The 27,147-nt window shown below is 37.1% G+C and overlaps 1 protein-coding gene across 4 annotated transcripts in view; it reads right to left on the bottom strand.

The window, feature by feature from the left end:
- Positions 1-27,147, bottom strand: part of MYT1L (myelin transcription factor 1 like) — a 131,692-nt gene that overhangs the window by 63,562 nt on the left and 40,983 nt on the right. For 3 of the 4 annotated variants that reach the window (XM_054383856.1, XM_054383857.1, XM_054383855.1), the window contains exons 5-9: positions 13,881-14,852; positions 9,241-9,375; positions 6,796-6,886; positions 4,343-4,450; positions 946-1,157 (exon numbers count right to left, since the gene is read on the bottom strand). In XM_054383856.1, coding sequence (XP_054239831.1) covers positions 946-1,157; positions 4,343-4,450; positions 6,796-6,886; positions 9,241-9,375; positions 13,881-14,852 — 1,518 coding nt within the window. Of the gene's footprint in view, positions 1-945; positions 1,158-4,342; positions 4,451-6,795; positions 6,887-9,240; positions 9,376-13,874; positions 14,853-27,147 lie in introns of all 4 variants that reach the window. The other variant, XM_054383854.1, reaches the window with a different exon arrangement.

Genomic DNA, 27,147 nt, shown 5'->3' with positions numbered 1-27,147 from the left:
AGAAAGTCATTTAAGGGCAATTTGGTTTCACACATGTATAGCATCATAGAATCATTAAGGTTGGAAAAGACTTCTAAGATCCTCAAGTCCAACTGCCAACCCAACACACCATGCCCGCTAAACCATGTATTTAAGTGCCATGTCTACAAGTTTTTTTTTTTTAACACATCCAGGGATGGTGACTCCACCTGGGCAGCCTGTTCCAATGTCTGACCACTCTTCAGTAAATAATTCTTTCCTACTATCCAATGTGTATCTCTCTATATACGTAATTGTATTGCTCTGAAAAATTCCTGATGTCCTCAAAAGCTACCTTCTAAATCTTTATTCTTTTTATCCTGCAGTTCATTCTTCTCCAATAATAAAAATCCTCTTGCCTAACAGACCCCATCCATTGTCTTCTCTTGAACGGAAACCACTTTCAGCCTATTCTTAAACATGTTGCTTCTGTTTGGTTTTCCAGAGAATTCAACGAGTGTATTCATGAGGACAAAATGAGCAGAAATGCCTCATTAACTATCAGCAATTTCTGAAGTGCAAGGGGATCCAGATTTTATATTTCCATATTGCCACAGAGCAAGAACATTATTTTTATGGGTTACCTGAAGTACCATACAGAAGTGATAGTCCTAATGTGACCCTTGAGGCCAGGTCTCCCAGCTAGCACATAAGGACTAATTCTATCACTTAGCTTTTATTGCCATCTCAACACACCCCAGGAGCTTAATGGCTGGAGATGTACTTTTGCCAGGGCAGCAATCCTGAAGCAAGCACCATATAAAACAACTCTTTTTAAAAAGGTCTTTAAAATAACTTACACATGACAGCATTCCTCATAATACTATATGAAGATGAAAACATGTCTTATTTGTATGATGTTTACATACACAACAACATGATTAACTGCAAGCTTGTCTCTCATGTATAAGAGTGTGCACCTCCTACCATCATATCCTTTGGGGGATATATCCCTGGATTGCACCTTGGGAGCTATGGCTCTCTTGCCATAGGCATGGTTGTCATAACTGTTATATTCAAACGTAGTCTTAGAGTATTTCTCTAGTTCCTTGGCCAAGTTGGAGCGGGGTGTGGTGGTGGGGACATTGTTTCTGTAGCCATACTGAGGGATCTCCAATTGCTTAACAAAGCACATGGGCCTAGAAATTAAAGATATGTAAAGTTTGTTAGATGCAGTTCAGTTTACTGTGTCTGTGCATAATTTATAGTGCAGATTAGAAAATCTTAGTTATTTCTTGTACTCAAGAGACAGCAATATATTATTGCATTTGCTTAGTTTGGTTATTTTCAGCAGACAAACAATATATATTTTCTTGAACAATGCCTAGACAAAATAAATTCTAATACCACTAAATGTACCCTGCAGCTAAAAGTACATGAAAAATCTGTTTCAAAATATTTATATTTATATTCTCTATGTAATTTTCTCCTTTGGGAGGTGAATTGAAGAGGGGCAATCAGACTAACAGAAGATACTTGGACAAATTCCTTAAATGTCAAAAAGTAAATTAGCACTGGAAGCTCTACTTAATTAATGGAGTTTCCTCTGAATTTCTTTCAACAGCATTGTATGCTGTTTTCCTGTATGCTTTCCAAAGGAGCTTCATCCCTCTGTGTACAAATCCATGTTCATCTTGACAAACACATAGGTGAGTGTCATGATCTCTGCTGACTTTGAGCTGCTGCCTCACAGGTCCTGCTCACCCCTAAATGCAATGTTCTGGCAGGAGCTGTGATTCCTGACACACAGGTAGACACCTCAAGGGGGGGCCTGCAAATTAATACAGAATAAACTGTATCAGATAAATCTCTCTTTCATTTGCAATCAGGGAGGATAGTCAGGGAAAGTCCTGACAGATTCCATTCAGCCTTTAGAGAAACTTGTGAAATCTCAGTGAAGAATGCTGTAGTGAACTCCACTGTTCCACTGGCTTGTGCATGTGGACACAGGAGACATCAGCTCTCAAAGCAGGTACAGGAAGGTCAGATCCTGCAAACCTTACCTATATAAGAAAGTGTTCTATGACTGGGTCATAGGGAGCACTTGCTACACAGTGGTGCATGCCTATCTACTGTGCTAGCAGGAGGTAAAGATGATGAACAGCACATCTGAAGTGCTTCTTCTGGAATCAAGAATCACAGAATGAAGGGTTTCTGGGGTTTTGTTTGTTGTTTATTTGGAGGTTTTTTTTGGTTGGTTGGTTGGGTTTTTGTTTGTTTGTGGTTTTTTTACTGCATTTATAACAAGAGGAAATGGAAGGAACATTCATAGGAACATGAATTCTGTCAAGACCAGAAGTATCATCATGCTGACTGACAAAATGGAATGTGCTAAATAGTAAGAAATAGGTTTTGAATATTATGGCTTTTTTTCTGAATGAATTAATTTTCATAGAATTTAGGCAGGATATTTATGTAAAGATCATGCAAGAAATCACATTAGTCACACTATTTCCTTTGATTTATGTATGCCTGTTCCTTTAGACACTTCTTCCTCACAAAATATAGTGGGCTTATTTATACAATGAGCTGATATGAATAACATTTTGATCCTGTCTCAAGATAACCTATACTTAGGTAAAAAAAAAAAAAAAAAGCCATTCAGATCCTGTAAAGTCAATGTAAATCCAAAAATTCTGTGGAACAGAAGTCCTATGAATTTGATTTCCTTTTAAGTAAGAAGTTTTAAATGTGGGTAGGATGGAAACTGGGATGAAGACAAGTATCCAAGATTTACTCTTAAAACATCTTTGTCTACCCAACAGTTGCCTGCATGCAAATACTATAAACAGTTCCCCAATTCTTCATCTTGAATATTTCAATGTCTTAAAGGAAGCAGGAGACAAGATGAAAGCATTATCTGAGTTGCGTATAAAGTCTGAAACATGGGGAAGGCTCATGACTGAAAATAAGATTGCGGTGAAACTTCCTAGGGACTTCACCAGCAAACAGGATGCTGCTTTTGAGCAGTTGTCTTCTTTGTGTGGCATCTGACTTGAGATCCCTCGTAAAAGGCACTGGCTTTTGATCTGTCCTTTTTCCATCAAGTGACAAACTATATTATTCTCTCAAAAGGTGCATTTTATTAATAGGATTTGAAGAACCCTTCTCTAAGAAAACTCTATGGAATGCTGTGTCAATTAGGAGCTGTTAAGATAAGTCCATCAAAAAACATCTGAGGAAGGAAAATAAAGTCAAGAGGGATGACAAAAAGTGTTCTGCAGATATGAACAATAATTCAGTGTTCTTAGCTCTATGGAAAGACTGAAAGGCCATCAAGATTAGAGGAAGTTTAAAACAACGTTCTAAGAGAATATTCAAAGAATGATGTTGATAATACAGTAGAAAACTTTCATTTTAAGTAGCCCTATCAGATTTTAAATCTAGAAGACAGCTAAATACTAAGAAACCTATGGGATAAGTAGGAAGTTCTGGGAACTAAAGCTGCGGTAATTCCTCAACACTCTTTGAGGCAGCTGGGAGGGATGTGCCTATCCCAGACCACAGATATCACAGTATCCATGAAGAAATTCTGCAGCTCTTGGGGCATCTTCAGCATAAAGCTGGAACAATCATGCAGAAGTCAAGTTCCTTTACATGTATCCTTCACACTTCAGTTCTTTAAAAATAATATTTTCCCACTTAGATATCTCAAAAGAAGAGACAACAACACAAAGCTGGATACAGCTCTGGGGAAATGCAGAATCCTATATGGATGAAGATAAGGGATACAATGATGTTAAATTGGTTCAAGGTCCTTCCTACATGAAAATGTAGGACAATTTTTTTTCTTCTTCTATCCTTCCTGACAGCAAGTAGGGAAACAGAGACAAAGAACTAAGCCTAGTTTGGAACCTAAACTATACCTGGCATTTTTTCCAAGTGTCCTGCCAAAGAGGTGTGCTACCGGTTTGGTAATGCAAATAGGGCTTCTGGTTTAGTTTAAACTGATATTTACTAGTAAAAGCCTGCTGAAAAAACCAAGACTTACCGGTAAATATTAGTTTATTCCCAAAAGATACCAACTTTTTTCACACTGTTCTTAGACTTTGAACTCCAGCAGTCATCTTTACACCAAACATAGCCTAAGACAAAAATGAGCTTTTCAGCTTTACATGTATTTTCCAAAATAATTACCAGCCCTCCCCCATGTAGACTGAGTGGGAAATATACACTGTGAGAATTGGATCCAGAAGCCCTAATTCTAGCTATTCTTTAAAGGAGATATATATGTATATACAACGTATATAAATATAAATTCTCAGATTAGGTGAATGTGTGATGAATTCTGCATAATAATAAGTATTATAGTGATTTCTAATACCTTAAAACCCGATCTGATGCCTGGTTTGATTTTGACACATCACAGTTCTGATGCTTCTCTTGAGCTTTAGCCAGTTTCTCTGCTGCAGCAATAGGACATCCAGAGAGGCTGCAATTACAGAAAGGAAATTTAATTTTCTTGTCCTGTGTAGTTTCACATTATAGCACTGATCCAATTACTCCTTCTCCTCCTTAGACAGCATCAGGAAGAATCTGAAGGAAAAGAGTTTCCAAAAGCTTTTTGGTCATATATATTTTCTCTAGAATAAGACTTTCTTTCTTCTACTTTCCAAGTTGCATGGTAGATCTTACTTCTGCTTTGTTTCTCTGACTGTACATGGGTAGATTATTGGATGTCAGCTGGTGAACATAACAGTAGGAGAGGAGAATATAAACTGGAATCTATTGTGCAGCTATTCTAGCAAACTTGTGAGCCCTACATATCTACTCATGTTGCCAATGAAATGGCTCCTGAAGATGATTAACTGACAACACCACTTAGGCCAAATCTTGTGCTGCTTCACACCTTGTTCACCTCCATGAACTCCAATCATTTTGCTAGGCATATAAATGAGTGCAAAATTTGGCCTCGGGTCTCTAAATCTACATCTCACTTATGTCCTACTTAGTGTTTGTTCGTGAATTTCAGCCACTAAAGTATGTCTTCTAATAGCAGGTGATGAAAAGAACTTCTGCACTTGAACTGAACAGAGTTAAATTTGCAAATGCTGAACTCCTATCGAAATGCTAGTGATAATATTAAGCCTGATACTTCTGGAAAAGATTTAGAACAGGAAAAAATCGATGCCAGCAGATGGTGCTCTTACGAAGCTGTAAAAACCCGTGACCTGACAATGGAGGGGGTCCTTTCCTTGTCATAGTCTATTGCGTGCTTATGTGACCGCAGCTTGCTGTGTTCTCCACAGGAAAAGAAATTAAAATGAAAGGCAAATCAGTGCATTCCCAGATGTTCCCTTCTCTACAGGAAATAAAGGGGAAAAATATATTAAAAAAAAAAAAAGAAGAATTAAAAAAAAAAAAAAGTGAAGCAGAGCAAAATGCCCCAAAAGCTGCAGAAAGAGGTGAGCACAGACTGCAGATTGCTCTCCCCAGCCCTCCCTCGCTGCCCTAATTCTGCAGAGGGATGAGAGGGCTCTGTGAGGTTTTGGAGTCGTGCCAGAGGGCAGCTGCGCTCCACTGACATGCTCTTCTTCAGACACCTCAAATATTCCAGTAGAGATTCAACCAGACGTGAACACTGCTTCAAGCAGCAGTAATTCCCATCAAGCTTTCTCAGAGGATTTTTGCTGCATCTACCAGCAGCATCACTGCAGAGAAGAAAGGAGTACCAGAGCTTATTGCAGATGCGTTGGTACCCACAAGAGTCTACCAGGTGACATGCAGTTAATATGAGGGTCTCTAGTAACCCAGAGCTTGATAAGACTGAATTGCTCAGTACCTGTCTAGTCCCATGAACCTTCATGCTACAATTAGCAGTAAAAAAAAAGAATTCAATAGTAGAAACATTGCACAGTTCCTTTTACCTTCTTGCCCACATTTCCTGGAGTTTTTAAAATTGTAAAGAAATAAGGAAGATCTTGTTGTTCTGTGGGAAAATGGTGCCACATATGGCAACAATAATTTTGTTACTTGTTTAACAGAATTTAATAGGCAATGGCATCCTTTCTATAAGAATCTATTACCAATCTTAGGAAATAATAGAAAAGTTTGCTTTAAAAAAAATTTTTTTTTTGGGGGTAGGGTCTTTGCATAACATTTCTGGATTCTCATGTTTTAAATTTAATGAGATATTTTCATGATATTTCTGGAACAGGATAAGTTCCCATTTATGTTTAGCTGAATACGGACTCAGGAGCTGTGACTGTGGTCTCAGTTGAGACAGCTAAATGTCTGTGTACTTAAAATGCCATTTTTCATGTATTTAAAAAATATTTTTAGGAGTACAGTGTTTTTTTTTTTCCTATAAAAATAATCATATAAATTATAGAAAAGCTATAAAATAATGCCCTGAAGAGAGTGAAGTGTGAGAACAAGAACTCTGCCCTGATGATGTTGGCAGACTCTTTCTTCTCCTTGTGACATACCCGTAAGGAGCAGTACCATTTGTTTCATACCACTGCTGTTCAGCTAACATCAAAACAAAAGGAAAAAAATAAAAAAAATGATCCACCCAAAAAAAGCTGAGGATGCTTAAAATGTCTTCTGTAGATCAACTCATCCATACTGTAACAAACGCACACTCGTCCTCCTCAGAAAACACATGAATAAATGTTACTCTTTAAAATGGATAAAGCACACGAAGCACCATCTGTCAATCTTCAGAACAAAACAGAGAAACACACACTCACATTCCCCCCACCATGGACTGCTAGAAGGGCTGCAGTTTGGAGGCACTGTTCCCTCTAGATTGGCGTCCAGCGATGGCATCCTTACCTTCGGTGGGAATTCCTGTTGCTATTTACGTGGCCCCGGCCTGTGCAGCCTGGTGTAGGACACTTAAGAACATTTTCATGCATGGCAAGAACTTGACAAGGAGAGTAAGAGAAAACAGCAGAGTATGAAAACAAGAAAAAAAAAATCAAATCCCAGTATATATGAAACCATTTTAAAACAAAGCAGGATTCATTAACAACCAGCATTCCTCAAAATACACGTGACACACATAGCCAATAAAGCCTGATGAAGGAAGTATTGTGATCCTATGCTCATTAACACAGGGCAACAGTGAAAGTTATGAAAGTTAGAGAACCTATAAACAAATGCATCTCTACTGCAACAGTGAAGCAGAAGACTTCCAACATCTTCATACGAAAACACTGAGCAAAGTTCAGCTCCACAGTAAAGGGTGAGCTAGCAACCATCAATTCAAAATTACTGACTAAAAAAAAAATATCTTTCAGGAATGTATGTGTTCAGAATACATTTGAAATACACCTCAGTACAACCTTGAACTGAATTGAACCCTAAGACAGCCCAGTTGAGCTAGGAGTCATTTCTGCCCACTTCCACATAGATACTCCTATCTATATGATGAGCAGAATTGGTCCTTTAATTTGTACTTGCATTTACTATGGATGTGAAAATTGTAATGGATAGAAATCCTTTTTTAAAAAGACTGAAAACTAAAAATAAGCACTCTGAAACTGAGAGATGGCAAGATAAAAAAAAAAAAGATAAAAAATAAAACAAAAAACTAGGTAAAAAAGAAGTAAGTGGTACAAGCTTAAGCAAGTAAACTGATTTACATCTGCATCCACTGCAAGCTGGATGGAAAACTTCCAAGGCCACTCAGAGCATTATTCCTCTAAATCATGAAGCTCATGCTATGAACTGTCAAGTTATCAAGAATTTCTTTGGTAACGTTAAAGTGTTTTGTGGGATGTGAGACATAGCTGAATTCATGTCTCGGAGCTGGATGGCAGAACATCACTTTATGGATAAAGATCATCCAGCCCTTGCAAAAGTTCTGGTTTTCCCATAAAAGTAGTAGTCTGGAAGCCTGTATTTAGTTCTCACTCAAAAATAAAAAACAACAAACAAAAAACAAAGCCCAAAAACAAGCTCTAATAAAATAAGTGAATTCCTTGACTGAGTTAAGAACTGAATAAAAGCTGTTCAGAGATGTGAGAATTAAACCATGTATACTGATTAAAAGATAACCATCATCATCACCCCATCATCAGTGTACTAAATTATGTATAGATGCGAAAGCTTTACTCTGAAATTCCTACTATTGAAAGCTGTTCTTGAAACATGCTTCACAAGGCCAACATCACAGGAAAAAATAAAAAGATGAGCTCACCTTTTTCATTTTAGTAGGAACAAGAGCATGCAAACAGTTTAAAGCTATATTCTTCTTTGATTTACAAAGTCTTCTAAAAAGCTTTTTATTTACCATTTATAAAAATGAGAGAACTTTGAGCAACCAAATAAATGTGTGTGTTTCAGAAAATTGTAGGATCTTGCAAAGCAAAGAAATTACTCTATTTGTTCTATTGCATTCAGAAACTGACCAAGTTACAGCAAAGTTTCCTAAAGCACTTCCTCATTACTTTACTTCTGGAAGAAGCCATGCTACCCTGAAAGTTGAGAATTTTTATGTCTGCTATTCTTGTGTGCTAATCTGTTTCTGAGATTGATCCTTCAGAATCTACTTTCCTTTGAAAACTGGAGACCGTTTCAGCCCTTTATCATGTTCTCTTTAGGCTGCCATAAATCCATTGGGGTTAGGTTTTGTAAGAGCTGATGGACAACAGGGATTTTAGATCCACAGGCTTCAGTGGAATAACTCCATTTAAAAATTGGCGTAAAAGAGAAATGGATCTTAGCTACATGCTCTCCTGGCATAACTCAGATTAGAGCAATCAGCTGATTCCACCAGCCAAGGAAAAGACTTCCAGAAAAGGAGCCCCCTGACTTCAAATGAACATTTGTGAGCTCAAATGGGTGAACTTCCATTGGAGGGAATCCTCTGACGTGGCAGGAAATTCCACCTATGTGACTTTAAGGGGACATGTGCTCAAAAGCCTGAGTTGTGTAACAGGAGCAGTTGATGCAACATCAGCATGCAGAAGTAAAAGCACTGCACATATTGTGGCAATTTTTTTCTCTGCTGAACACATCTATTTAAAAATAACCTAGGATTCTTAAAATCAAAGAATACAGCTTTAAAAGTCATTCTTTTAGTGTAAAAGTTAGTAGAGAATGGAAATGATGGAATAAAGGAAAAGGTATAACACAGAACAGTTGACTAAGTTGAGACAAACCATACTGAAAAATGAAATAAATTTTAAAAATAAAAATAAAAAGGTTTCAAAAGCATGCTAGAAAAATCTTTGTAGTTTTATCCCCGTTTTCCATGAAACAATGTGAACTTACTTTCTGGAGGGACCCTATCTTTGTGTGGGCATCCTGACAAACTGCGGTGATGGGGGTAAAGCCCCGTTACATGGCCAGTTCCATCACACCCAGGGGTAGGACATTTGCTTTCTTTCTTTTCTGTTCTTGAGGGATCTATAATTTACAACAAATGTGTCAAGTGAATGAGGCTTTTCACATTTCTGTAAGAAGGTTCATTTAATCATGTCATTTACTCTTTGGTAAATGTTCTTACAAAAACTAGAAGAAAAGAAAACCAACCCTTCTAATTTCTTAAACAGTTCTGTTGTCCCTTTTATCCCGTCATCTTCTTTTCAGACTGTGGGTTCCTATGATCACAACAATATCCATTCACAGTGATTGGAAAGTGACCTTTTTAGAGCAAAGCCATACCACTGTCAATCTGTATTCTGCTGACAAGCATCAGCACAAGGGTGTAAGGTCGTTTGAAAACTGTTTAGTTGGAGTTTCCCTTCTTTACACTCCTATTTGCCAGATGTATTAAGGTCAATGCCCTGAGAATACCAAACTGAACTCTTTAAGGATAACATTTCAAAGATTAAGCACAAATAAATCCCTTTTCCAAGGCTCACTGAAGAGATGATTCTTGTTTTCTTTAAATTCCTTATGAAATGGGAGAAATTATGTAAATATTCCTTTCTCTTAAAAAAATTACAGTGGGGTAAACATTGTAATCAGGATTAATTAAAACATCACTTGCTCTGTAAATTTGGGGCATTAAAACAGGCATGTATAGTGATTGAATATTCATATGCTTAAAAGGTTAATGATCTTTTAGAATCTTGTTGGATCTTCTGTCTACAAATCAATGAAAAGTCTAAATGGACATCTTTTCAACAAAATAAAGGGTTCCACCAATAATGAAACTACTGACAAGATTAATCCTGAACTAGAACTTTCTCACATACTTCATCAGCTTATTTCCTTTAACAGAGCATTTGTAACAGACCATCCTTACCCTTTATCCTTCCAGCCCAGCACATGATAGAAATTACATCCTACCATCTTGACCACAGTTGCCAGATTTTGGAGACTATTGTTGATTTTCATATTAGTGCCAAAGAACAAAATTCAGCATCCTCTAACTGCTACCATTTTGGCTCAAGAACAACCAACATCCCCCTTCCATTTTTTTAGCGCATCCTCCTTTCAGTACCCAAGCAGAGCTATACTCATTTAAGTATTTTATGCTGTTCCAGTCATTACTCTGCTTCAGTAATTATGCTTTTGTCTCTGGAAAATAAGATTTTGCTACTTCTTTTCCATCAAGTCTTTCTTACATTAGATTCCATCCTGGCTTCCACAAATGCAATCCTCAGCACAATCAAAAGAAGTTTCAATACTTGCAAAACTTCACATACAACCTGGTTTTGTTTTTTTTTTTCCCCAGCATGAATCAATATAATCCAAAATTTACATTCAGTTAGCAAGTTGTTTTTCTTTGATTTCCCTCTGGTAACTTTTGTATATAAACACACTTTTACATTCCAGGTTCTTCCAAAACACCTACATTTTAGAGAAATTTTTCATCTCATCATAATGACTCTCCACATGTTAAATCCATTCTTAAATTTTAAGAATAAATTCAAACCTTGTCTTTTGCAAATGGAATCCCCAATTGTGTAAGTTCTGGTTTACTGTACTTGCATGTTGACTGCAGAACCCAGTTCTTTTTTCATGCTCTTTAACAATGAATACACATACAAATCTACCTCCAAAGTGTTCTACAGTTATCACAACACCCCTGGAAAGACTGTAATCTTATATGTCAGGAAATCGAAGCAAAGAGATCAAGAAGTTAAACCCAAGGCCACAGAAGGAGCATATGTCAGAAGAGGGGTTTGAATTCCTGCAGATAGGCCTGTGCTGAGACCACTAGACCAGCAAGCCCACAGCTACATACATACACAACTCTAAGCAATTCTTCAAGTCAAGTACTTTGGGATGTGTAAAATTATTAGATAAGTGAATAAGTAATGTAAATGACATACAAATTATGTAAATATAATAATATTCAAGGACTGCAAAAAATGTAGATGATTAATAGACCATAATGGCTTTTTAGAGATTTCAAGCTAAAGGAACTTTAGAAAGTCCATTTTGTCAGGACTCCACCAAAGTCAGTGAAGATATTCTAATTTAGAGCTGAGGATCGAGATGTTTCCAACAGCGTCAAGCAAGTCCTCCTCTGTATTCAAGTTTATGCTATGTAGTTATAGCACATATTAGATCCTTTAGAGCCTTTATGGTCTAATGAATCAGAAAAGATGCTGTACACTATTCTTAATGATTTTGAAACTTGCATAAAATTGTACTTGCACAATTTCCCATTGCTTTTAATGGAAGACATTTGACTAAACTTCCCACACCTTCAAACAAAACACTGGATACTCTTTGGTAAAGCCTTTCCTGCTAATTGGGAGAAATGTTGCAGTTTTAGTTAATTCTGTAATCTTCCCTTCCTCTTTGTCACAATGGAAGCATTGCCTGAGTGAAGGCTGTCAGAAGACTCAAACAGTTTTAACAATCATAAGTTTCAGAAGAAACTATTTAGAAGGCTTTAAACAGCAGCAGGGAGAATCGCTAGTGGTCCCTTAAGAATTGTTTTATCAGTCTCTGAAAGCAGAACTCCTGAAGCCAGGAGGTGGTTCTCACTGCAAACTTATGTCCCCCAAAAAGTTCCCACTTTACATCTCTGTGGGTATCTATTCCAGCAGTATTTGGAAGATGTGTGAGTGGAGAGCAAATGATATTGTCTTACTCAAAGCCTCCTCTTTCAACAAATACCAAAACATTTCCTATGTTTTTAAAATAAGGAAGTAATACTTTTTTAATTTCTTTATTAAAAAAGCAAAGAATGATCTACTCCACAAAGTTTCTTGGTCCAAACAACCACAATATTTAGTCGCTGGCTAGTGTATGGAGCTATTATCAATTCAGCCTGCAGCTTCCAAAAGACAGAATGGTTCAAAGGTGCTCTAGAATTTACTGAAATTGGAAGTCTGTACTTTTGTTACCATCAGAAATTATATGGTCTTTTTGGAGGCAGCAGATCTACATAGATAAATGCTTTCCCAGGCATACATAGACTGGAAAGGCTTGACAACAACCAGAGTTAAAAAGCTCTTCAAAAATTAATATGGGTTTGCCATGTTTTCTGTGGTTTTATTAAAGATATATCCAAAGGGAAATGGTCATACAGGGAAACAGGGCATATGCAAAGAACATTTAGCACAATATCCACGTGGCTATGCTGGAATACACTAACTAAAGTTGTCTTCCACAAATACCCAAACTTACTACAACACTCACTGAACCATATACTTGTGTTTAAAACAAACAAAACTTCACTAAAATCCATTGCAGAAGAGTGTTTGATATCAGTAATTTCCACGCTTTTCTAATAGACTGGTCATTACTTTAAGGCATGTGAAAAAAGATCAAAACCTTTCTTGGACCAAGATGTTGTTTGCCTACCTGCATGCCACAGGCAGATCATAAGGTATGGCTTTTTCAAAACAGGGATTTAGGAAAAGGAGAAAAATGCCCACCACCTCAGTTGTAGAAAAGGAAACCAAATATTTTTATGACAAATATAAGATGAACCCCATCCCTGCTTAAGCATCTCCCAAGAAATGCTACCTGCTCAACTTCCACTAAAGTCAATGGGAATCAGGGGTGTTCAATGAGTCTCAGGAGGTATTGAACACTTTATAAAACACAGCCCTACATGTACAGATGTAGACATATTAGAGGGGTGTGGTAATATAAATACACCATCACCGTGATAATCCCATAAATTAAAAAAATATTCTAAAGATAACCTTTAGTCTGTTTTTTTTTTGTCTTTTTTTTTTTCATTATTGTTGAATTATGGTAAAGGCAGCACCTTAACTGTTTCCACAATGGAATGAAACCAGTGAAGTGGAATGCACATAAGAAAGAAATTGCTATTGATCTCAGCTCAGGCCACACCATGCCTTGCATAGCAAATGGTTTCCATTACCTTACTAACTTAAAATAATTAATGTGCAGTCACTGCCCCTATCTTATGTTATCGTTCATTCTGGTACTGTTCAATTTCTATCAGGCAATTCTACATTTTAGATGGGAGAGGCTTCATCAATAACTGTCATTTGATGATAATTTTATAAGTCATGATGCCACCTACCCAATCGAATCTGTAAAGTATGTACTCCATAGCTGATTGACTACCTGTGACATAAACCCCCACTCTCCAATATAGTTTGCTACGTAATTCTCTTCATTGTTGTTTAATTTTTGCCATAAAATAGATTAAAAAGTTAAGAAAAATCTTTGCCTCTTTCAACATGATCTCTTATTTGTTTTGTTTCCCTGAAAAGTTGTTTATTTTTTTAATTTAGCCAACAGATATTCACTGAAACACTGTATATATTTCTAACACTGAAGAGTGAATGCTTTTATTTCATAATTGCAGCACGATGTTATTTTACAGTCATGTCATATTACTGAAATTTAAATAACATTCCCATTTTGTGGAATTAGTAACTTCATTTCAGAAATCTAGGCAAAACTTAACACGTTCGCTCACACTTTCTCATGACATAACATATGGTATATAGAAATATTACCTTTACCATAATATGGCTTTTTGACATGGCCGTCACTGGGTTTAGGCTTCCTGTCATCTCCAGAAAGGTGTCTTGGAGACTGTTCCTCAAATGATCTCATATTATCCCTCCTTCCAGCTTCCACTGCCATTTTTTCTCTCATGGCTTTTGCTCTCTCAGTTTCCAAAGCAATTGCTTTCTCAAGCAGGGTTAAGTTACCTTTTGTCATATCAAACACTTCTTCAGACCTATCTGAAGTAATTGAGGTGGTATCATCGTCTCTTTCGTGACAACCATCCTCCTTTGCACAGCTAGAAAAAGTCCTAGATCTGGGGCTCAACTGTTCTTCAAGTCTCATTAAGTTCATCATATCAGAGTAATTCCGGTCTGGTGTTCTTCCTTGGAAGTCATCTTCTTGCCTGACATGCTGACGAGTGTTCATGTTTTGCTGTTGATTTCTTTCCTGTGGGTTTGTCTCACTGAGTTTCCTAGCCAGATCAAAACATTGGTTCCTTAAGCACTCCAAACTGCTGAGACACACCTCTTCATCACTCTCCTCCACCATTTTTTCTGCAAGTCCATTGTTCACAGGCTTCCCTAACATTACAAAGTTCATGTTCCTATTATCTTGCTGTGAAGTACTGTCTGCATAATTTCTGTCATTAATGTTTTCTGAAAGCACTACACCATGTCCTTGTGCTAATAATTTAAGGGAGTCCACTGTTTCCCTAACAACATCACTGTCTAAATCTAAACTCAGCTCACTTTTCCGACCAATATTTTCATTTTTGTCACTATCATCTTCCAGACTATTAGATGTATTGCTGTTCATTTCTGATTCTGTCCTGGCTCTGTATGCTGCATCCTCTGCAATTTTGCCAAGATTTAACAATGACTTGGCCACCAGTTCATCGTAATTATCATACTCATCATTATTGTTATCGTCTTTTTCTGTGTCTTGCATTATTCGAGTATTGTGACAATTCATTTGATGGTCTTCTGCATAAAAAACAGAAACAAAGAAAGAAACAAAGAAAGAAAGAAAAAGGAAAAGAAAAGAAAAAAGTGGCTACAATTGGAACTGTTGTTGCAATCGCACGGACAGAAAACAAACTGCATGTCAAATACTGTTAATCACACAGCAATTCTATAGCACTAAGGCCCATGTGAAGAGAATTCCTTTATAGCCCATAAGGCTATTTTTGTTTATGTGCTTTTCACATTAATTTCTTTCACGGAACCAGTAAGAACAAGGCAATCAAAATGCTAATTACTGCTACTGCTAAGAAGTATGGCATAAATACTTGTATTTCTCCTTTCACTTCTATATTTGATGGGATTTATTACAATCATATTACTCATATAACATAATTGCCTATGTTTCCTACTTGTTTTCACTCCTGTATTCCCTGTAAATATGGTAGGTGGCGAAGGAGTGAGTATTAGTGGATTTATTCTCTTACTGATGAATGCCATTCACCAAAAGATAAAGAATATATCAGCAAGCAAGAAATTGTTACTTTTGTAACACCATTCACACCATTAACACTACATAGCCAACACACAAAGATCACAATGGCATTTGACTTAGTGAATCCATCAGTAGAAATCAAAATCTCTCAGTTTAACTGGACAAACTGTGGAGAAGTAAGAATCTTAAGAGAGTTATTACATGAAAGGAAGATAGAAGCAGTTATATGCACAACAGAATTTTAAGTAAATATACAAGCCCAAATTATTTGGTCATGTATGATAGGGCTGTTGTCTATTGTCCTGCGTGTTGTGACATAATGGTGCAGAGTTACCATGATTCACTTAGCTTTGGTCCAGTCACTCCTGAACAACAGAGGGACAACTTGTTAAAATGGAGTCAATGTGAGGCCCTGAGGGTGATTCATCTCTCCCAACTTTAGGCATAAGCAGTGCAGACATCTAAGGCTGAGTAAACTATTGGATGCTCCTGTCCTTAGTGAGAGAAGCAGAAACTTTAAGGATAAAGGCCACCTTATGTGGTGAAGATATCTTCTTGGGAGTAAGATGACTAATAGAAGTGCCTGTTTCTCCTCAAAGGGACTCAGACTAGATGCCTACCTTAAAGATATCCATATTTGGTCAGAGGAATATCATCCAGATACCATTTTCTGGTATCTCCTGCTCACTCAGAAATTATGTCATTCTTCGACCCACTCTTAAAACACACATACATTTATCATGATCTGCTAATGAACATCTCATAAGTTACATTTTGGTAATCTGCTGCTCAGGTGTTATTTAAATGTTTTGCATTACAACTGGAAAAGAAAGTTCCTACATCCTTCTTTACACTGCCATGTGAGGCCAGTTTTACAGGTGGTGCAAATTGAGAGACATCAGTAGAGCTAGGGCAATTAACACCTGCTCAAGAGGTAGTCCATTAACTTCTGATAGCATCTTTACAACTCAAATGTATTTTAAACCTAAACATGCAGCATTTTCTAGAGTGTGACTTTTATCTTTTGGGTTAAACAAATAAAAGTGGGAAATTTCAGGTAGTAGATGGCTTGTACACTGACATTTTGATGATAGGAAATGATTTTTGTTTTAAATAATTTTTATGTCAGTGGACAAGATAATAAATCAGAGTTTGAAAGTTTGAAATACAAAGCTCAACAGCACAATAATTAATATTTCAGCCACAAGATAGCATTTCTTCCACACAGTGGTTGGGGATCCTGGGATGATAGTAGGCTGTAGTTAAGGAGCAGAACTGGTAGATGACTAGGCTATGTCTAGGGAAAAAAATAAATGCTCTAATGGTAAAATATTATATATTATCAACTTTGAATACAGCAGGAAGATAATTAACAGGGAAGGATGCATGGTATTTTTCCATGACATGATATTCCAGGTCAATACTGGGCTACCTATTTTCTTCAAATATGGGGTTAGTTTAGTTGCTTTTGTTCTCAAGATAATAATAATAATAATTCAGATTTACATTTCTGTCCCCTCTAATAATTAAGTATATCAGAATATCAGATTTTTAGTGTAAAAGTAAGGGATGTCACTTGTACTTCTATTGGGAAAAAATTCATCTGGAATGACTACGTAGAAGTCAGCAGGTAAAGATTATCAGATAATTAGTTTCTGCTATTTGAAAAGCAATTTTTAAAATACACTAATAGTAATTTCCTAAAGTGAAATGTACAAACAAATCCCACATTAATTTAAATATTAAGGAAAACCTCATGCCAAGAAGATAGGTCAGTAGGAATTGCTGCTTTCATGGGTGCCACGGTTTAGATAGTCATGAGGTTTAGGGTGACAGGTTGGACTCGATGATCTTTGAGGTCTCTTCCAGCTTTCTTGATTCTATGATTCTATTCTATGGGTGCTTACTTGGTGACTACAACTGACAGTCAGAAGTAGCAGAAGGAACATCAAAGTAATTAAAGAAGCAGTGAGCTCTGGATACAAAATTGCCAGTGACTTCAAGTTTAAGATGATATATCTACAAACACTGGTGAAATCAGTCCAATTCTAGCTCTATCAAAATACTGAGAGCAAGAAAAAACTCCTATTTTCTCAAGCCATCCAGGCATGTGTTCAGGTATGCTTTGACTATTCTGGGTCAGTCTTTGAAACATGAAATGATTCAGTGTTTGTTTTTTTAAAAAGGGGGTTGTGCTTGTTTTTACATGAATGAAAATCATGTAAATAATCACCAATGGGAGGAATGTGTTATCCTTTGCCTCCACAACAGTGAAAAGTCAAAATAGGAGTCACGTACTGTATGAGGGAAGACATGTAAATTCCTTTTTGAGTAGGTGAAGCTGGGTGAAAGCTGTACCTAAATATTTTTTATTCTGTTTGGTTGATTGTATTCTTTTTCAGTTCTCCTGCCCGTTCAATCCTAAAAAGAAGAATAAGAAGAAAAAAAAAAAGTGGTAGAGGAGAAGAAAGTGTCAAGCATGAATCCCAGATGACAGAGGCAGGAAAATAAAATATTTTAATCAAGTTTCATTCCTCCTCTTTTACTTTTTGGTCTTTTCTTGTGTCTGCTTTTCATTTTTTTTAGTGGAAAGGATATTTATGTGTAGTATGCCATCTCTTAAACAACAGAGTGCTGGATGCTGAAACTGCTCGAGTGAAGCACCTGTATCACCTGTTTATTAAACTGAAATGTTTAGTCCCGAATTACTTTGTGTATTAGAGAGCATGTAAACCTAGCAGCTCAAAATTAACCTACCTGCTTTCTTTTTGATTCAGCTCTGTAGAATCTAATCTTGCTATCATTTCACATTTCTGTTATTCCTAAGATTTAACCTTTAACTCGGAAATTGCCTTTACACTGTGCTGTGTAGTGGCTGTTCGTTAAATGACTGCAAAACATGTAGGACAGTAACCCTTTCTGTAACCCCTACATAAAATTACTAACTGTTGATCCAAATTGCAGGTTTTTTTATTTGATGAAGAGGCTGCATTTGTCTCAAAAAACCCGTAAATTAGCCAGTTTAGGTGAAGAGCATGCAAAGTTATCATACAACCTTTTTCTGCTAGTTTTAGGGTTGCATGGACAAGGAATATGCAATGCAGTTGAAAAAGAATATCAGATTACTTTAGCCCTCATCTTCACAATACTATGGTAATTTAGATATTCTTTTTTGCAATTTTTTTTTTCATTTTAACTCCCAACAGATACAACAAATGGCAGGAGGGAAATGATAGCGAAGAGTATGTGGAATAGCTGTAAAGAACTGGAAGCCTTTAGCCATCTCAACAGAAGTGCACTTTTGTATTGCACTAAAAAAGTGAATAATTTGATTTCTTATTGCACCTTTCATCCAAGGATCTCAAAACACTTTACAAACATTATTTTAAAAAGCCTCACAACACCCCTGTGAGGTAGGTATTTTAACCCCATTTTACAGATGGGAAATTGAGACACACAGAAGTTGAGTGACTCTTTCCATGTCTCCAGGAGTCACTGGAGAATGACTATAGCCTCTATATCCTTGATTGTTTCCTCCCTTTGCTCTTATCACATCTGTATTTAAACTTTTTTTTTTCCCCAAAATGGCTTGCTGTTTTAGTGTAGGGAACCACACAAAACAGCACTTTTTTTTTTTTTTTTTTTTTTTTTTTGCCAGGAAAATATACAGCATTTAGTTTGAGAGATTCTGCAGAGAGAGGCAATGATACTTTAGTTATAGCAGTTATGTTCTTACCAAAGGCCAAAGACTTCAGAAACAAGACTTTCCAAATCTGTGGTCTCTGTGTATCAAATTACTCACTTTGTCCCAGGCATTGGGAAAACGTGATGGCTAACAAGCTGAACCTAAACGAGGTCATACAGGCTTCTGGCCAAATGGATGGTTTCATTATCCAGGCAGCACTGCCTCTTTTGAAATACTGCTCTTCTTACTGCTACTGGTCAATTGCTAAGTTCTCAGCATATGATACTACTCCATCACCATCTTTCTCCCTGTAAAGTGAGGTACACACATACATCTCCACACTACAATTTATTAGAGCTGGCTATGAGAAATATTTAGCAAGACAATGAAGGCACAAATGAATCTCATCATATGGGGTTGGGTGTTGTTTGTATGTTGTCTTCTTCTCTGGGATAATTGAAGAGGTGGAAAACAGTGAGCCCTCAACAACTTCTCCATTCCACACTGAAGAAAGGAGAGCATACAGGTAACTCTCCAAAGGACTAACCAAGATCTCTAAAAGCTTGAACACTGCCATTGACATGGGAGCTGAGTAAGAGCCAAAGCTTTTAATAAAGCTTATTTCAGGGATGCACTGAACACTGAAGCTGATCATGTGTAATCCTTTCTTCAAGTCTTCAAAAGTTTCTAAAGTTCAAGTACTTGAGGTAAAGACCCAAGTAATTTATTTTTACAATAGTTGCTTCCTTTATGGATCTTATATTTCCTAATAACAGTCAAAATCAAAAGATAACTGCTCACTTATTTACTTAATGCACTCTAATTATTCCCGGGTTGTTTTTTTTTTTCCTCCCCACTGTTAGCCTGCTACACCTACTTATAACAGTTACAATCCTGGGATTTACTGTTGTAGACTCTCCAACAATAATGATGGTATTCCACTACTAACCAGTGCTCAATGTAGAATAAATGTGGAGCAGAAGTCATTAAGCATGGCAAGAAAGGTGTGACCTGAAGAACACAGCACATCACAGTAGGATTCAGTACTATAAAGTAGGAATGTTGACACAGAGCAAGTCCATATAAACTTTTAAATACTACACATAATTGCTGGCTTACTGTGTCTTTCTTTTTTTTTCCTTTTTTTTATAACATTTTAGTCATTTTAATTTTCAATGAGTTTCACTTTTTATCTAGTTTTGATCATCTGAAAATGACATACTACTTTCTTCTTATTATTATTCTTCCAAAGGACTAAAAGGGATCCTCTTTCCTGTTGTGATTACTAGCATACAAAAGCATTCTTTGTTTTTTTCTTCTTTTTGCTGTTAAAATTCACTTTAAGTAGAAACATTGAATATTAATAAATTATTTTGGCATAGTAGCATTTTGTAAGGTTTAGTTTTCTATACAAACCAGTGTATTTTCATCTGAACGTGCAGGTGTTTGTATATAATTAGTGCCCTGAAATACTCTTTTCCTTTGCTCCTGCCATCTTTACGACCTGTTATTATGCCTCTGCCTATGTCAAAGCCGCATGAAGAGCATCCTTATCTACAAATGTTCACATAAAGTATTGGCAGAATACCCATGGTCTTGCTCAGGTTATTCCTATTAATATCACAGAGTCAGGCAAGAATTTAGAGAGGGTATCAAATTATTCAGATGAATGGGTATGCAATGTATTTTTAAAAATGAGGTCATCTTTTATCCATCTATGTTTTCCCAGCCTACAACCCTATAAGCTACCTGTATCAGTACAGCTTTTGGAAAAGGATCTAAAGCTATCTGAAAGCTCCTCTGGAAAGACCATGACTGTGTTAATTTTGTTTTATATGACAGAGTGCAACAGCTTCTTAAAAATTATCTAGGTTCTGACTAAAGCTGATATTCTCCATTTAATATTTTTTCTTTTCAACACAGTATAGTTCTTTTTTTTTTTTTTTTTTAATCTTTTTATTTAGCAGCATCTCATATGCAATATACACTGCACTCGTATTGTAGAATCGTGGAGCAGGAGCTGAGGTATGAAGGGGCCTCTGGAGCCTATCTGGTCCAACCCTTGCTTAAAAAAAAGGGTTGGAAGTGACCTCTAGAGGCTATTTTGTCCAACCCAAGGGTTTGAAGGGACTTCTGGAGGCTATCTGGTCCAACCCTTGCTAAAATAAGGGTGACCTTAGAGCAGATTTTCAGGGCCTTTCAGTCCAGTTTTGAGTATCTTCCAGGATGGAGATATCACAGCATCTCTGAGAAATCTGCTCCAGTGTTCACACTCATGGTGAAAAATTCCTTTCTTATTTCTAAATAGAATTTCTTTTATTACAACTTGTCTTTGTTGTCTCTTATTCTGTCACTGCACACCCCTCTTTTCTCTCTAGTCTCCACATAAGTAGCTGAAGACAGATATAAGACCTCCCCTTAGCCTTCCCTTCTTCAAGTCTACAAACCCTTTTTTCTCAGTCTCTCCTTGTACATCACATGCTCCAGCTCCAGTCATCTTGATTGATCTCAAAAATCTCTTCCAATATTTCTATGGCTCTGTGATCTTTTTTGTTTACCACTGAACTCCAGTATTTCAAGGCTTTCATATACTGATGAGCCCAAAACTGAATTTAGTGCTCCACATACCACAGTTCTGAACAAATGGGAATAATCACTTCCCACAGCCTTCTGGTTACATTCTCCAGTCTTTTCATCTTGACAGTCAAACTTTATTTTAAAAAAGCCAAAAAGCAATGAATACAGTGGAGATTATTTATTTTCCATCGCAAAGAGAGCAGAAAATACTTTTTGGTTGCCTATAGTTATCCCTTTGAGTAAATAATGTCTCAGTTCTGTATGGAGCCTGCTTCTTTGCTTTGCGGTATCGGCAATATTTGGTTATGAAGGCATACGTTTAGGTTTGAGAAGGAACTTGCTGAGGATATCTGTGTTCAGAACTGAGTATGCTGGGTTTGCAAGGGCAGCACAATTTAGTCAGTCATTCCCATCTGGTCCTTGTTTCTTTGAGAATCAGGTTCAGGCAGCCCTTAACTCTATTAACCTGACTTCTGTCTGTACATATAATGAGACAACTTTAGCTGATGACTGGTATTCATGTCATCCTACCTTTCCTCTCCAGGAAGTCTATATGAGGGAGGGGAGATATTCAGTCTCATAGCCTTCTAATGACTCAGTGGAGCGTGGCAATTGCTTTCTTTCTCTCAGGTTTCTACTGCTCAGCAGGGCAGCAAGCTATTCTCCAGATACTGAGACAGCAGGGGAGCAGAGGACCAGCTGCATCCACAGGAGAACACCCACTCAGCTCTTGATATGGAACTTCTCATGGGGCTACTCCAAAGTCTGCAGAGGAGGCAGTGACCCCTCTACTTATACTCCCCCTCCCCGATCATCGCTTTCCAAAGGATGCAGCTTGGAGAATGCATTTTAGATTCATAAACTAAGGTTTTCTTTCTCCCATATAAAACTCAGAGAAAGAAAGGTTGGAAGCACTTATTATAGGGATATGCAATCTCCTTTCACTGGTTTTGTTTCATTTCAGATTTCTGACTCAATACAGATGTCCATATTCAACATGCCTCCATATGAGATAGACATCTAGACTCTATTTATAGGCAATGGACAACACATGCGTCCTGGAATGTGATTTATTTCATCCTAAGACAGGTATTTAAAGTAGATTGACTGAATTACTCCCTAAAAGTGGTTATTTCTCTTGACCAGCTATTAATTACATTCATGGAATGAATCCTACTGCAATTACTTTTACTCAAAACTTTCAAATTGCTCCTTGATGAAGTTCAACAATATCTTTAGTAGGACACAGGAGGAATTGCAGGGAGGAGGGTGTGAAGGATCTTCCAAAAAGGAGCTATTTTTACATTGTAGACAGAAACAAAGTGTAGATGGCTTGGATGTCACAGATGCGTGTGACTGTATGAGTTACATGGAGAGAGTTATATCTTACTGGATGTGTTTGATTTCCACTTTAAATTTAGTTAGTGATTTTCAGTTCTGTTTGGTTATCAAAGGAAGCCTGTACTCTGCACAAGTTCCAGACTTTACTTCATCTGAAATGTAAAGCTTTTTCTTAGGGAGTTTACTCATCTTTTCCATATCCTTTGCATAGAACCACAGAACTGTTGAGGTTGGAAGAGACTTTTGAGATCGTCAAGTCCAGCCACTCTCCTAGAGCTCACAATTCCACCACTACCACTACTGTTAAGCCACTACTACTAAACCACGTCCATGAATACCACAACCAAGCATCTTTTAAATACCTCCAGGGATGATGACTTCACCACTTCCCTGGGCAGCATGTTCCAGAGCTTCATAACTCTCCCATCCATCTTCTTCATCTACATTTCCCTTACTCCCCATCTTTTTGTGACAGGTAAGGCTGAGTAATACTACACAGAATAAAGAGAAAGTAAATACAAATGATTCTTTGCCTCTTTGGTTAATAGTCATTCTAATATAAATTAACTAGGGACATAACACCAGACTAAGCAGTGCCATCTGATTAATTCATACTGCTATGCTCTTAGTGAAGTCCTGGCATGACTTTAAGTAATTTTGCATCCTTTCAGCAATGTAGAGACACTGTGCAGAGGGAGCATTCCCAAAGAGGATTTCGAATGTGGTGATCCTATTTTGGAAAGTAGAAGCTTAGCTGCACAGACTCAAGTCACACAACTGTTGAACTCAGCATTAAATGAGTGGACTAGGGTCTGTTTTACTCACTCACATAGATGTCGTCTTTGATTACTGGTACTGAAGAGACAGAGAAAATATCAGGATTATCTGTAAGTGGGATCAATGGAGAGCACATCGTTAACTGTAGCTTCAGAAGGAACGAGTAGGGGAAATAGGAGCCTTTAACCATGATGCTCCAGTCAGTCAAGAATACATGTACAGGGGACCACAAAAACCCATAAAATTGTGACTCAATGGTGTAGGCAGCTCTTAACTAGCTACAAAGAGTCTTTAGTATCTTCTGTATGTATAATATATAATGCCATCGATATTATGTGTACAGATGACCCATAAGATAGCAAATGTCTAAGACAAACATTAGAGTACAGAGACCTGTCAAATACAGGAGACATATGCTGGGGTAACAGACCTAAAATGCCTTTTTCTCTCACTGCTGTATCTGCAAAGATATCTCCAGTGAGACTGTTCCAACTACTCATCCACCTAAAGAACACACAGTGCAACCACTTTAGAAATGGTCATCTCCTTTTTTCTGTTGATGAATTTTCCCACTGCCCTTCAGATTGGCACTGGAATAATCCACCCTGATGATGAAAGCTTGTATCTTAGAAAGGGAAAACTTTTGCTGTATCTAACGACCTTGATATTTGCATCCATTTCTATATATTCCTAACTAAAAACATACTTGTCAGCTATGATCTCAGTGCATTTCTAGCCAGTCTCACAGTGCCTAAATTGATTAGGGCAGCACAGTCTGAGTGCACAACTTCTCTGCCAAAAACTTTTTCCAGCTGGCCTCTCAGAGACAACAATGTGGATGAATCAAATAACCATAACAGCTAGTTCTGAAAAATGTGTGCACATACATAGATACAGAGATAACCTGAGACTATACAAAACTAAAACCTGAGTCTGAGTGTGCTTTCAGGAGGGTTCAGCTCAGAACTTGTTTTGCTGGAGTCCACCAGCTAAGCTAACATAAACAAGATAGAGCAAATACATCTACTTCTGCATGAAATTTGGTTTGGTTTGGTTTGGTTTTTTGTTTGTTTTTTTGTTTGCTTGGGTTTTTTTTTCTTCAAATATTCATCAGGTGATTCATACTGAAATCACCCTAACATTTAGTTCACTTTCAATTGCACTTCATATAATTATTTTTAGGCTCTAGTCTAATTAACTTCAATTTCTGCACACCTAAGTATCTAAGCTATTTCAGAACCAATGGAATTTACCTATCCAATGTGAACTCTTCCCCTCCGTCCCTTTGTATCTAGTGCTGTGTTATGTTTTATGACTTCAAAACAAATTTATTAAATGCAACTGCACCAAATGCCTTCCTAAAACTCAGACAAACTGTGTAAATTATTTTTATACTGCCTATCTTACCATTGACACACAATTTGCAGATTTAAAGCAAAACTCCTATTTGCCAAAGGACAGTTATTATTTCTTTTACGAATACATTGCTATTACTTCTAGATATGTGTTTCTAGAGAGGTACTGATTTTGGCTCATACTGGTTGTACCTTCTCCACAGTTTAAGTCAAGCTTAATAATCCTAGTTTTCCATATTATAAAAAGTTTCAGAGAGTCTGCACTTACTTGGTTGGGTTTTTGAAAGTGCTCTGCATCTGTCTAGTTCAAATTTTACTAATGACAACAATATAAAATTCCATCAATATGTTATAAAGACACAGGAAGTTACATTACATCATGAACTGCAGGAAAATGCTCACATTTTAGAGAGGGGGAAATATAATACTGTAAAAGAACTGTTAAAATACCCTTCTTTCTTGAAGTCTTTGCAGTATTATTTTAGACATTCTGCATAATGCAGATTCTAGACTGCAGCTTTCCCATCTTTGGTATTTTCTGCTGTCCAGGAAGGAATCCTGACATCATATTTCACTTGCTTTCTGCAGTAATCCCATGCTGACCTCCAAATAATTTCTTCCTGTCTTTCTGTATTTTTTCCTGCATAAATTCTGTACTTCCTTTTACACCTGTAACATATTCTTCCCATTTCCACCCTCTAGTAGCTGAATCAAATTTGTTCTTAAACTCATGCTTCTCCTTACATGGGTATTACAATGTGACCCACTTAAAAAGAATAATCTTATGAATAACAACAATTGTTTCTAAATCACTTTCAGATTGAACTTCTCATATGGCATGTTGTGCAGAAAGGAACAGTTATATTTCTATTTCTCTTGGTGATACAACTATACTGATGTTCATTTGTAGCTTAAACCTGGGAGGCATCTAAACTCTAACACTGATCAAATTTTCAAGGCTCTGTTTCTCTGTATACTGAAGCAGCTCCAGAAGCTTTCCACCTATCTGCCACCTAATTCTTGAATGATTTTAGACACCATCTGTTTTCATACATAAGTTCCCAGAGATAGCTAATGTAATAGATATGCTCTAATACACACCTAAAAGAAAAAGGCTTGCCATAAAGTGTTGCTTTGACTTCATTAAACTAGCCAAGGGGAAAACTGCCTGTTTCCTCCTTCGTTGCTCTTGCTCACACTCACCCACCCATCTCCCAGCTAAAATACACTTAGTAGGTCACTTGCCAAAGAGTTGGAAGAACTACAAGTTCTCCCAGTTTGAATGGATTCAATACCACATCTCCCAGAAAAAGCCTGCTAATTGAAACAATAAAAGCTAGACTGGACACAAGATCCACTAGGAAGCAGAAACACAAGAATGGGGTAAGATCCATGCCTCTTTGTACATGCTCTTTGGGTCATGCAAAAAAAATGCCTGTCTTTATTGTACATTATACGAGGGGACTTGCCTAAAAGAGAGAAATACAGTATCTGATCCCTGCTCCCAGGACTTATTTTGTAACCTAATATTAATCACTCAACTCCTAAGATGGTAATAATGTTCTTGAGGCAAAGATAGGAAGCCAGCATGTCCTGCCTTTCCAGAAGAATGGTTTCCTGCAGTTCTAGGATATAATAGAGCTGCAGCAGAATGCAAAGCAGCCTCCAGTCTAGCCTCCAAATGTCCATGTTAGGAAAAAAGGAAATGTGGCATTGAACTCCTCAATCACCTCTCACACTCAACTCAGGTATTTGAGTTACAGATAGGGACATCATTCCTGTTTCGTTCTAGTCTGAAACATTCCTCTACCTCCATCAAATACAGGAGGATCCCTGGCTCCCAAGAAAGGCTGTATTTTCAGAGGACATCCACAGACTGCTCTCGTTAGATAATAAACAAATTCTAATATAATCATTAGCATACTTTTTACAAGAGGAAGAATAGGAACAGCTATCATTGATCAAGTAAAACTTATTTTTTAAAATCATTCCATTTGTGGCATCAAGAAAGATTCATGCAGTCTGTGATGACTGTGTAAGCTGCAGCATGGTGTGAACCATGCAGTCTTTGAAGCAGCATTGGGAAAG

Source organism: Indicator indicator, chromosome 9 (genome assembly GCF_027791375.1).
Source record: "Indicator indicator isolate 239-I01 chromosome 9, UM_Iind_1.1, whole genome shotgun sequence".
NCBI classification, from domain to species: domain Eukaryota; kingdom Metazoa; phylum Chordata; class Aves; order Piciformes; family Indicatoridae; genus Indicator; species Indicator indicator.
Note: the sequence above shows the minus strand (reverse complement) of the source record. Positions and strands in the feature narration are given on the sequence as shown.